At 38.5% G+C, this 13082-nt stretch overlaps 1 protein-coding gene and 1 long non-coding RNA gene across 2 annotated transcripts in view; one reads left to right on the forward strand and one right to left on the reverse strand.

Annotated features, from left to right (window-relative positions):
* Positions 1 to 12670, forward strand: part of LOC143420631 (protein NLRC3-like) — a 238078-nt gene extending 225408 nt beyond the window's left edge. Inside the window, exons 2-3 of the mRNA XM_076888782.1 lie at positions 10228 to 10432; positions 10584 to 12670. Coding sequence (XP_076744897.1) covers positions 10228 to 10432; positions 10584 to 12385 — 2007 coding nt within the window. The 3' untranslated portion in view covers positions 12386 to 12670. The remainder of the gene's footprint in view (positions 1 to 10227; positions 10433 to 10583) is intronic.
* The window catches only part of LOC112432149 (uncharacterized), a 499305-nt gene that overhangs the window by 340049 nt on the left and 146174 nt on the right, over positions 1 to 13082 (reverse strand). The gene's annotated exons all lie outside the window — the stretch shown is intronic.

A 13082-nucleotide genomic window follows, 5' to 3' on the forward strand; every position in this document is an offset into this window, starting at 1 on the left:
GTGTGTAAACAGATGCACCTGTTTTGGTGGGGAAAAGTGCACAGCCTCTCTGATTGGTGGATTCAAATTCACCAGCTCCCAGGCTGACCTAGAAACTTACTTCTCTCTCCCTGTGTGTGTGTGTGTGTGTGTGTGTGTGTGTGTGTGTGTGTGTGTGTGTGTGTGTGTGTGTGTGACAGAGAGAGAGAGAGAAAGCCTTTTAATGGGATGATCCCATTGTAAGATTCAAATTCAATATATTTAGACTGGTTGACTGAATTGGATCTTGTGTGTGTGTCTCTCTGTGCATGTGTGTTTCCTCATGTGTACATATTTGTAATTGTGTGGCAGTCATAAATTTTTTTGCTGATTTTTGTCATTTAACAAGTATATTTGAGGGAACCTCAGCATGTTCAGCATTTTTTCAGCTGTCCATTTTGATTTTCCAATTTTTCTTTTTAACTTATTACTATTGTGCTAAATCACACTATTTCTGCTATTTTATAAGATTTGTGCTTAATATACTATTTCTGCTTTTATAGGATTTGTGCTTAATATAGTATTTCTGCTTTTCATAGGATTTGTGCTAAAACAAAGTATTTCTACTAAATGTAGTATTTATGCTTAATCATACCATTTCTGCTTTTTATAGGATTTGTGCTTAATATAGTATTTCTGCTAAATTATAGTATTTCTGCCAAATTATAATATTTGTGCTAAAACATAGTCTTAATTTAAAATTACAATATTCATAGTTCATCACAGTGTCTCTGGTAAATCACAATATTTCTGCTCTGTTGTACTATTTTTCTAAATCATAGTGTTTCTGTAATGTTTAAGTATTTTTGGCTAAATATATTCTTTCTGTTATCTTATACTATTTCTCCTAAATTCTTGTATTTTTGAGAAGTTATCATGTTTCTGGTAAGTTACAATATTTCTGCTAAATTCTGCTATGCTATTGTATTTCTGCCAAGTATTATGTTTCCTCTAAGATATTGCAGTTCTGCTAAGTTATTCCATTTTAGCAAACTTCTTTTGCTTCTGCAAAGTTTTTACAATTTCTGCAACTTTTCAGCTTTTTCAGCTACTTTTTGCATACAGCTTCAGCTTTAAGCATCCACACTGCATTTTCGCAGGAAATGCAAATTTTTCTAGTTAGAGTTGATTGAGCAATGCTGTCCTTATAATTAGTGTGAATGCTTGAAAAGCATTCACAGTATTGTTCTTCAAATCTTTATTATTAGTGTGAATGCTTGAAAAGCATTCACAGTATTGTTCTTCTAATCTTTATTAGTGTGAATGCTTGAAAAGCATTCACAGTATTGTTCTTCTAATCTTTATTATTATATTTTCTTATTCCGTACGTTTTTTGAAAGCCTACTCCTTCAAAACCGTTCAACTTAGAAAAACCATTCAAACATCGTTAGATTCCTATTATTTTGGACATGACTGCTTCTATTTTTCTCATTTTTAACATTTATATTTTTAATTTTATTCAACTTTATTCAACAAAAATTTATAATGTATTTCAATGGGGAGACCCTTCAAATTCTCATTCAACTTACTCATTTTTAAACTCTTACTACTTCCACATACATTGACATAGAGCCACCATTCAAACTTTAAAACGAAGACAAGACATTCAACTATTCAACTTGTATTTATCTTTTCAATATCTATTATACTTTTTCTTCAGTTCCAGTTTAAGTTTCATGATGTTTTTTCACCCGTTTCAAAATTTATAATGGGTGTGTATGGGACGGAATGTTGGGGCTAGAGTGAGACAGCTCAACTGCTAGAGTGAGAGGAGCAAAAAAATTAATCTTAAAATCTTTTTTAAAACTGCTGCTGTGTCCGCAGCGTTTGCTCTACAGGTGTGATTTTACCCTCAAAACGTAGCCATGGCTGTCCTCTTTCATCCAATGTGTTTACTATTGTCCTAGGTGTTATGGTTCTTTCATAAATGTCACCAATGCACAGCCTCCTCCCTCCAACTCTTCCATAGACTCTAATGTTAAAATGGCTCAGAAGGTTCGTTTGAAAATCAGAAGAGCATGGTGTCTTTCCACTGTCACCACGTCCATATAATAAACTCCACAGACATGAAAACTGAGAATTTGGTAGACTAGACATTGCTGTCGCTCACGGTGAAAGAATTTTGTCAATACGACTTTTACTTTTCATTTGGGAACGATTTGTTTCGGCCTGACTTTTCTGTTCATTTTAAGCAGCAAAAGTGAGGTGCATGTCTGTGTCGTGTGTATGGAGCCATTGGGTGCGGTCACTATAGCAACCAGGCTCACACCTGCCTGCTTAACGAGCTCTGCCTGCCACTCTGCCAAGATTCATCTTAAACACTTCTCTTTCAACTGCTGCTGTGTCCACAGTGTTAAAGCCATCATTTTACCCTCAAAACGTCGCCATCGTTGTTCTCTTTCCAACATCTTGTCTTTCAAAGCTCAGACATTTAAACTTTTTAAACTGTGTGGATCAAAGTGGAGGGATCACATTTTCTTCATTCAGTGATTCAAAGAATATGAACTTTTAATATTCATTCAGATGTTTTCTGACTCTAAATGTTCTTTTCTCATTTCTTAGGGTTTTCTAATTTACATTTAAAACATTTTCAGCTTTTTTCCAACTTCTGCTTCTGTGTAACCTTCAGCTTTTAGCAGTTCAGCACCTTTGTTTTCAGGTTAAATTCGTTGTTTTTTTTTGTTTTTTTTTAAAATTTCATTCAATATTTTTAACTCAAAATTCAGCAATTAATTCATTTCAGTGCATACATTCAGATTCAAGCATTCACACTGCAGTTTCTTCAGAAAATGCACTTTCTAGTTATTAGTGTGAATGCTTGAAAAGCATTCACAGTATTGTTCTTCTAATCTTTATTCTATTTTATTATATTTTATTATTATGGATTCCGTACGTTTTTTGTAATCTATCTCCTTCAAAACCGTTCAACTTAGAAAAACCATTCAAACACCATTAGATTCCTATTCTTTTGGACATGACTGCTTCTATTTTTCTCATTTTTAACATTTATATTTTTAATTTTATTCAACTTTTTTCAACAAAAATTTCCCATGTATTTCAATGGGGAGACCCTTCAAATTCTCATTCAACTTCCTCCTCTTTAAACTGTATCTACTTCCACATACATTGACATAGAGCCACCATTCAAACTTTAAAACGAAGACAAGACATTCAACTATTCAACTTGTATTTATCTTTTCAATATCTATTATACTTTTTCTTCAGTTCCAGTTTAAGTTTCATGATGTTTTTTCACCCGTTTCAGAGTTTATAATGGGTGTGTATGGGACGGAATGTTGGGGCTAGAGTGAGACAGCTCAACTGCTAGAGTGAGAGGAGCAAAAAAATTTATCCTAAAATCTTTTTTAAAACTGCTGCTGTGTCTGCAGCGTTTGCTCTACAGGTATGATTTTACCCTCAAAATGTAGCCATCGCTGTCCTCTTTCATCCAATGTGTTTACTATTGTACTAGGTGTTATGGTTCTTTCATAAATGTCACCAATGCACAGCCTCCTCCCTCCAACTCTTCCATAGACTCTAATGTTAAAATGGCTCAGAAGGTTCGTTTGAAAATCAGAAGAGCATGGTGTCTTTCCACTGTCACCACGTCCATATAATAAGGTCCACAGGCATGAAAACTGAGAATTTGGTAGACTAGAAGCTGCTGTCGCTCACGGTGAAAGAATTTCGTCAATACGACTTGTACTTTTCATATGGGAACGATTTGTTTCGGCCTGACTTTTCTGTTCATTTTAAGCAGCAAAAGTGAGGCGCATGTCTGTGTACGTGTGTAGGAGCCATTGGGTGCGGTCACTATAGCAACCAGGCTCACACCTGCCTGCTTAACGAGCTCTCTCTCTCACTCTGCCAAGATTCATCTTAAACACTTCTCTTTCAACTGCTGCTGTGTCCACAGTGTTAAAGCCATCATTTTACCCTCAAAACGTCGCCATCGTTGTTCTCTTTCCAACACCGTGTCTTTCAAAGCTCAGACTTTTAAATTTTTTAAACTGTGTGGATCAAAGTGGAGGGATCACATTTTAGTCATTCAGTGATTCAAAGAATATGAACTTTTAATATTCATTCAGATGTTTTCTGACTCTAAATGTTCTTTTCTCATTTCTTAGGGTTTTCTAATTTACAATTAAAACATTTTCAGCTTTTTTCCAACTTCCTCTTCTGTGTAACCTTCAGCTTTTAGCAGTTCAGCACTTTTGTTTTCAGGTTAAATTCGGGGTTTTTTTTTTTAATCTCATTCAAAATTTTTAACTTAAATTCAGTAATTATTTCATTTCAGTGCATACATTCAGATTCAAGCATTCACACTGCAGTTTCTTCAGAAAATGCACTTTCTAGTTAGTGTGAATGCTTGAAAAGCATTCACAGTATTGTTCTTCTAATCTTTATTCTATTTTATTCTGTATTCCGTACGTTTTTTGTACTCCTACTCCTTCAAAACCGTTCAACTTAGAAAAACCATTCAAACACCATTAGATTCCTCTTCTTTTGGACATGACTGCTTCTATTTTTCTCATTTTTAACATTTATATTTTTAATTTTATTCAACTTTATTCAACAAAAATTTCCCAAAATTTCCCATGTATTTCAATGGGGAGACCCTTCAAATTCTCATTCAACTTACTCCTCTTTAAACTGTATCTACTTCCACATACATTGACATAGAGCCACCATTCAAACTTTAAAACGAAGACAAGACATTCAACTATTCAACTTGTATTTATCTTTTCAATATCTATTATACTTTTTCTTCAGTTCCAGTTTAAGTTTCATGATGTTTTTTCAGCCGTTTCAGAGTTTATAATGGGTGTGTATGGGACGGAATGTTGGGGCTAGAGTGAGGCAGCTCAACTGCTAGAGTGAGAGGAGCAAAAAAATTAATCTTAAAATCTTTTTTAAAACTGCTGCTGTGTCCGCAGCGTTTGCTCTACAGGTATGATTTTACCCTCAAAACGTAGCCATCGCTGTCCTCTTTCATCCAATGTGTTTACTATTGTCCTAGGTGTTATGGTTCTTTCGTAAATGTCACCAATGCACAGCCTCCTCCCTCCAACTCTTCCATAGACTCTAATGTTAAAACGGCTCAGAAGGTTGGTTTGAAAATCAGAAGAGCATGGTGTTTTTACACTGTCACCACGTCCATATAATAAACTCCACAGGCATGAAAACTGAGAATTAGGTAGACTAGACATTGCTGCCGCTCACGGTGAAAGAATTTCGTCAATACGACCTATACTTTTCATTTGGGAACGATTTGTTTCGGCCTGACTTTTCTGTTCATTTTAAGCAGCAAAAGTGAGGTGCATGTCTGTGTCGTGTGTATGGAGCCATTGGGTGCGGTCACTATAGCAACCAGGCTCACACCTGCCTGCTTAACGAGCTCTGCCTGCCACTGTACCAAGATTCATCTTAAGCACTTCTCTTTCAACTGCTGCTGTGTCCACAGTGTTACAGCCATCATTTTACCCTCAAATTGTCGCCATTATTGTTCTCTTTCCAACACCGTATCTTTCAAAGCTCAGGCATTTAAACTTTTTAAACTGTGTGGATCAAAGTGGAGGGATCACATTTGAGTCATTCAGTGATTCAAAGAATATGACCTTTTAATATTCATTCAGATGTTTTCTGACTCTAAATGTTCTTTTCTCATTTCTTAGGGTTTTCTAATTTACATTTAAAACATTTTCAGTTTTTTTCCAACTCCTTCTTCTGTGTAACCTTCAGCTTTTAGCAGTTCAGCACCTTTGTTTTCAGGTTAAATTTGTTTGTTTTTTTTGTTTTTTTTTAATCTCATTCAATATTTTTAACTCAAAATTCAGCAATTAATTCATTTCAGTGCATACATTCAGATTCAAGCATTCACACTGCAGTTTCTTCAGAAAATGCACTTTCTAGTTATATTTTATTTTTCCGTACGTTTTTTGAAAGCCTACTCCTTCAAAACCGTTCAACTTAGAAAAACCATTCAAACATCGTTAGATTCCTATTATTTTGGACAACATTGCTTCTATTTTTCTCATTTTTAACATTTATATTTTTAATTTTATTCAACTTTATTCAACAAAAATTTCCCATGTATTTCAATGGGGAGACCCTTCAAATTCTCATTCAACTTACTCATTTTTAAACTCTTACTACTTCAACATACGTTCACATAGAGCCACCATTCAAACTTTAAAACGAAGACAAGACATTCAACTATTCAACTTGTATTTATCTTTTCAATATCTATTATACTTTTTCTTCAGTTCCAGTTTAAGTTTCATGATGTTTTTTCACCCGTTTCAGAGTTTATAATGGGTGTGTATGGGACGGAATGTTGGGGCTAGAGTGAGGCAGCTCAACTGCTAGAGTGAGAGGAGCAAAAAAATTTATCTTAAAATCTTTTTTAAAACTGCTGCTGTGTCCGCAGCGTTTGCTCTACAGGTATGATTTTACCCTCAAAACGTAGCCATGGCTGTCCTCTTTCATCCAATGTGTTTACTATTGTACTAGGTGTTATGGTTCTTTCATAAATGTCACCAATGCACAGCCTCCTCCCTCCAACTCTTCCATAGACTCTAATGTTAAAATGGCTCAGAAGGTTCGTTTGAAAATCAGAAGAGCATGGTGTCTTTCCACTGTCACCACGTCCATATAATAAACTCCACAGGCATGAAAACTGAGAATTCAGTAGACTAGAAGCTGCTGTCGCTCACGGTGAAAGAATTTTGTCAATACGACTTTTACTTTTCATTTGGGAACAATTTGTTTCGGCCTGACTTTTCTGTTCATTTTAAGCAGCAAAAGTGAGGCGCATGTCTGTGTACGTGTGTATGGAGCCATTGGGTGCGGTCACTATAGCAACCAGGCTCACACCTGCCTGCTCAACGAGCTCTGCCTGCCACTCTGCCAAGATTCATCTTTAGCACTTCTCTTTCAACTGCTGCTGTGTCCACAGTGTTACAGCCATCATTTTACCCTCAAATTGTCGCCATTATTGTTCTCTTTCCAACACCGTATCTTTCAAAGCTCAGGCATTTAAACTTTTTAAACTGTGTGGATCAAAGTGGAGGGATCACATTTGAGTCATTCAGTGATTCAAAGAATATGACCTTTTAATATTCATTCAGATGTTTTCTGACTCTAAATGTTCTTTTCTCATTTCTTAGGGTTTTCTAATTTACATTTAAAACATTTTCAGTTTTTTTCCAACTCCTTCTTCTGTGTAACCTTCAGCTTTTAGCAGTTCAGCACCTTTGTTTTCAGGTTAAATTCGTTTTTTTTTTTTGTTTTTTTTTAATCTCATTCAATATTTTTAACTCAAAATTCAGCAATTAATTCATTTCAGTGCATACATTCAGATTCAAGCATTCACACTGCAGTTTCTTCAGAAAATGCACTTTCTAGTTATATATTCCGTACGTTTTTTGGCATCTAACTCCTTCAAGACCGTTCAACTTAGAAAAACCATTCAAACACCGTTAGATTCCTATTCTTTTGGACATGACTGCTTCTATTTTTCATATTTTTAACATTTATATTTTTAATTTTATTCAACTTTATTCAACAAAAATTTCCCATGTATTTCAATGGGGAGACCCTTCAAATTCTCATTCAACTTACTCATTTTTAAACTCTTACTACTTCCACATACATTGACATAGAGCCACCATTCAAACTTTAAAACGAAGACAAGACATTCAACTATTCAACTTGTATTTATCTTTTCAATATCTATTATACTTTTTCTTCAGTTCCAGTTTAAGTTTCATGATGTTTTTTCACCCGTTTCAGAGTTTATAATGGGTGTGTATGGGACGGAATGTTGGGGCTAGAGTGAGGCAGCTCAACTGCTAGAGTGAGAGGAGCAAAAAAATTAATCTTAAAATCTTTTTTAAAACTGCTGCTGTGTCCGCAGCGTTTGCTCTACAGGTATGATTTTACCCTCAAAACGTAGCCATCGCTGTCCTCTTTCATCCAATGTGTTTACTATTGTCCTAGGTGTTATGGTTCTTTCGTAAATGTCACCAATGCAAAGCGTCCTCCCTCCAACTCTTCCATAGACTCTAATGTTAAAATGGCTCAGAAGGTTCGTTTGAAAATCAGAAGAGCATGGTGTCTTTCCACTGTCACCACGTCCATATAATAAACTCCACAGGCATGAAAACTGAGAATTCAGTAGACTAGACATTGCTGTCACTCACGGTGAAAGAATTTTGTCAATACGACTTTTACTTTTCATTTGGGAGCGATTTGTTTCGGCCTGACTTTTCTGTTCATTTTAAGCAGCAAAAGTGAGGCGCATGTCTGTGTACGTGTGTATGGAGCCATTGGGTGCAGTCACTATAGCAACCAGGCTCACACCTGCCTGCTTAACGAGCTCTGCCTGCCACTGTACCAAGATTCATATTAAACACTTCTCTTTCAACTGCTGCTGTGTCCACAGTGTCACAGCCATCATTTTACCCTCAAAACGTCGCCATCGTTGTTCTTTTTCCAACATCTTGTCTTTCAAAGCTCAGAGATGTAAACTTTTTAAACTGTGTGGGTCCAAGTGGAGGGATCACATTTTAGTCATTCAGTGATTCAAAGAATATGACCTTTTAATATTCTTTCAGATGTTTTCTGACTCTAAATTTCCTTTTCTCATTTCTTAGGTTTTTCTAATTTACAATTAAAACATTTTCAGCTTTTTTCCAACTTCTTCTGTGTAACCTTCAGCTTTTAGCAGTTCAGCACTTTTGTTTTCAGGTTAAATTCGGTTTTGTTTTTTTTATCTCATTCAAGATTTTTAACTTAAATTCAGTAATTAATTCATTTCAGTGCATACATTCAGATTCAAGCATTCACACTGCAGTTTCTTCAGAAAATGCACTTTCTAGTGTAGTTTATGATTTTTATACATCTTTTTATGGACAAGTCCAGTTTTTCTGTAGAGCCTCTCAAGTTGGTGACAGCAGCAGTGGAAGTTCACGTGTAAACCAGAGCAGCAAATCAGGTCCAAATGTGTTGTTCACAGAGAGTGGGATCATCATTGGCTGCTATGTTAACCTCCTGCAGCAGGATGTCTTTGGTCAGAGAATGGATAGATCACTAAGTCATTGTTGAGTTTAGGGAGACAGTAGACAGTTGGAGGAGGTTCAGCCAGTTGACACACAGTAGATAAAATAACTGAAGGCAGGAGCAGACACCTGTATGACTTTCCACCTCTCACATAGATTATTTCCCTGGGCAGCGCCACAGGGCTGGTAGATGTAAACAAAGCTGGAGGAGAGGATTGATTCATCTGAGAAAAGTCACAGAGTTGTGTCTTGATGCTCAATCATCCAGGTACGTAAATCCCAAAAAGCTTGATTCTGTTCATCTGGATGTTTTCAGTGGGAGAAACGTTTCATCATCATCAGGTGACTTCTTCAGTCTCAGCTGACTGCAGGTTTCAATCTCATAAACAGGACATTTGTATGACTGAAACCAGCCCACTGAAGGAACAATGGGCTGGGAGGTCAGTTCATTGATCATTGGTACGCATATTGTCAGGACCATTGATCAATGGTTGTTGATCAATGGTCATGAGTCCAGTTCACAGAGAGCTGGGGAATGGCTGCAATCACAGCATGTAAGATGGTGACAGTTGTACCCTTAGGCCCCTCCTCCATTCAGAGATGGTCTTTCCTTTTCACATAAATGGCCTCCTTGACTCCGCCCTCAAACCAGCGTTCACATTTACTCAGGACCTTCTTGATGTGAAGTTCTTCTGCTTCGCTGGCTGCTGTGTCTGTGGGGATGGTGTTTGTTCTGTGTTGCAGTGTCCTGATGACGCCCAGTTTGTGCCCCAGTGGATGATGAGAGTCAAACCTTAAATACTGATCTGTATGCGTAAACAGAGTGAACCTTTAAGACCAGTTGTCTGTACGATCAACTCAGTCACCTGAAACATCTCCAAGTTTCTGGCTTTGATCATCAACCTGTTGGTAGTTCAGCTCTGAACACCAGTGAAATGTTTCTCCCACTGAAATCGCTGCATTCATATGAACAGCATCAACGTTTTGGGATCATGGAGTTGTGGACAAAGTCTCAGTTAATCAGATAAAGTCAAACCTATAATTGGTAAAGAGTTCGTGGATGATATGCCCCTTGATCGTAAAGAAGTGGATGTTGTGTGGACTAAAGTTCAGAGTGGTGGGTCATTCATAAAGTATTCTGTTCCAGCTGCTGGAGGACAACATCATCACTTTTGTGAAGAACGAGCTGAAGAAGATCCAGAAGGCTCTGAATCCAAATAAGCCCCAGTGCTTGGGGTTTCAGAGGGAGGATGATGAGCAGAGGAGAAACAGCAGAGAGGCATTTGTGAAGATCACAGTGGACTTCCTGAGGAGAATGAAGCAGGAGGAGCTGGCTGACCGTCTGCAGAGACGTAAGAGGATTTATCTAAAGGTTTAAGCTGCTGGATAAATGAGACACTTGTGACACCAGTGTGTTCAGTCATTTCTCAGTGGGTCAGAAATTGTCATCAGCATTTTGTAAAATATGATTGTTAAAGTTGTATTTTTATTATTATTATTCAGAACTTCCAGCTGCTGTTTGTCATCGTAACCTTAAATCCACCCTGAAGAAGAAGTTCCAGTGTGTGTTTGAGGGCATCGCTAAAGCAGGAAACCCAACCCTCCTGAATCAGATCTACACAGAGCTCTACATCACAGAGGGAGGGACTGCAGAGGTCAATGATGAACATGAGGTCAGACAGATTGAAACAGCATCCAGGAAACCAGACAGACCAGAAACAACCATCAGACAAGAAGACATCTTTAAAGCCTCACCTGGAAGAGATGAACCAATCAGAACAGTGCTGACAAAGGGAGTGGCTGGCATTGGGAAAACAGTCTTAACACAGAAATACAGCCTGGACTGGGCTGAAGACAAAGCCAACCAGGACATCCAGTTCATATTTCCATTCACTTTCAGAGAGCTGAATGTGCTGAAAGAGGAAAAGTTCAGCTTGGTGGGACTTGTTCATCACTTCTTTACTGAAACCAAAGAAGCAGGAATCTGCAGCTTTGAAGACTTCCAGGTTGTGTTCATCTTTGATGGTCTGGATGAGTGTCGACTTCCTCTGGACTTCCACAAAACTACAATCCTAACTGACCCTAGAAAGTCCACCTCAGTGGATGTGCTGCTGATAAACCTCATCAGGGGGAAACTGCTTCCCTCTGCTCGCCTCTGGATAACCACACGACCTGCAGCAGCCAATCAGATCCCTCCTGACTGTGTTGGCATGGTGACAGAGGTCAGAGGGTTCACTGACCCACAGAAGGAGGAGTACTTCAGGAAGAGGTTCAGAGATGAGGAGCAGGCCAGCAGGATCATCTCCCACATCAAGACATCACAAAGCCTTCACATCATGTGCCACATCCCAGTCTTCTGCTGGATCACTGCTACAGTTCTGGAGGATGTGCTGGAAACCAGAGAGGGAGGACAGCTGCCCAAGACCCTGACTGAGATGTACATCCACTTCCTGGTGGTTCAGGCCAAAGTGAAGAAGGTCAAGTATGATGGAGGAGCTGAGACAGATGCACACTGGAGTCCAGAGAGCAGGAAGATGATGGAGTCTCTGGGAAAACTGGCTTTTGATCAGCTGCAGAAAGGAAACCTGATCTTCTATGAATCAGACCTGACAGAGTGTGGCATCGATATCAGAGCAGCCTCAGTGTACTCAGGAGTGTTCACACAGATCTTTAAAGAGGAGAGAGGACTGTACCAGGACAAGGTGTTCTGCTTCATCCATCTGAGTGTTCAGGAGTTTCTGGCTGCTCTTCATGTCCATCTGACCTTCATCAACTCTGGACTCAATCTGCTGGAACAACAACAAACAACATCCAAGAAGTCTGAAACAGGAGAATCTGCAAAGAAACACTTCTACCAGAGTGCTGTGAACAAGGCCTTACAGAGTCCAAATGGACACCTGGACTTGTTCCTCCGCTTCCTCCTGGGTCTTTCCCTGCAGACCAATCAGACTCTCCTACGAGCCCTGATGACACAGACAGGAAGTAGCTCACTGACCAATCAGGAAACAGTCCAGTACATCAAGAAGAAGCTCAGTGAGAATCTGTCTGCAGAGAAAAGCATCAATCTGATCCACTGTCTGAATGAACTGAATGATCGTTCTCTAGTGGAGGAGATCCAACAGTCCCTGAGATCAGGAAGTCTCTCCACAGATGAACTGTCTCCTGCTCAGTGGTCAGCTCTGGTCTTCATCTTACTGTCATCAGAAGAAGATCTGGATGAGTTTGACTTCAAGAAATACTCCGCTTCAGAGGAGGCTCTTCTGAGAATGCTGCCAGTGGTCAAAGCCTCCAACAAAGCTCTGTGAGTAAACATGTTGTCATCGCTTCATTGTTAAAATCATGGGAAATAAATCAGAAATGCTGAGTTCAAAGAGCACTGTAACATTTTTTTAAAATAGTAAATTAAATGATCATCAGTCACTCGGTAAATATATGGTAGTTTTAATGTTTCACTCCAGCATTTCTAAAACACACTTTGTTCTGTAACTCTTATCAAAGGACAATCCAGACCCAGCCTATAAGAACATGAGCTCTGATGCTTCAGCCCCTCTGACAGGTTTATTATCCTCAGCTTGTTCATTTGTCTCCAACTCCAGGAGTTTGGTTGTTTTATTCTAAAGCACAAACTTCACCTGCCAGACTTCACCTACATCTTTTTCTGATGTTCATAATTTAACTTCAAGTTTGTATCTCACTTTCAGTGCACACCCTCCCTTTTTAAATATAAATCTCTGCTGTGCTGTCATGTTTTCATCCTGTATGGAGGGAGAAACTCGGTCTTCATTACTGAAATTGCCTCTAAGGTCGTGTTTCTTGTCAGTAACCATATGTAACTGTAAGGCTTCCATAACCAGTGTTATCACAGAATTACAGTGGGTTCACTCTGGGTCCTCTACAGTTTCTTCCCACTGTCCACAGACATGCAGTTAGGTTACCTGGTGATCTAAACTTCATGCAGGTGTGAGTGAGAGTGGTTGTCTGTCCCTCTGTGGGCTTAGTGGA

This window comes from Maylandia zebra, linkage group LG2 (genome assembly GCF_041146795.1).
Source record: "Maylandia zebra isolate NMK-2024a linkage group LG2, Mzebra_GT3a, whole genome shotgun sequence".
Lineage (NCBI taxonomy): Eukaryota > Metazoa > Chordata > Actinopteri > Cichliformes > Cichlidae > Maylandia > Maylandia zebra.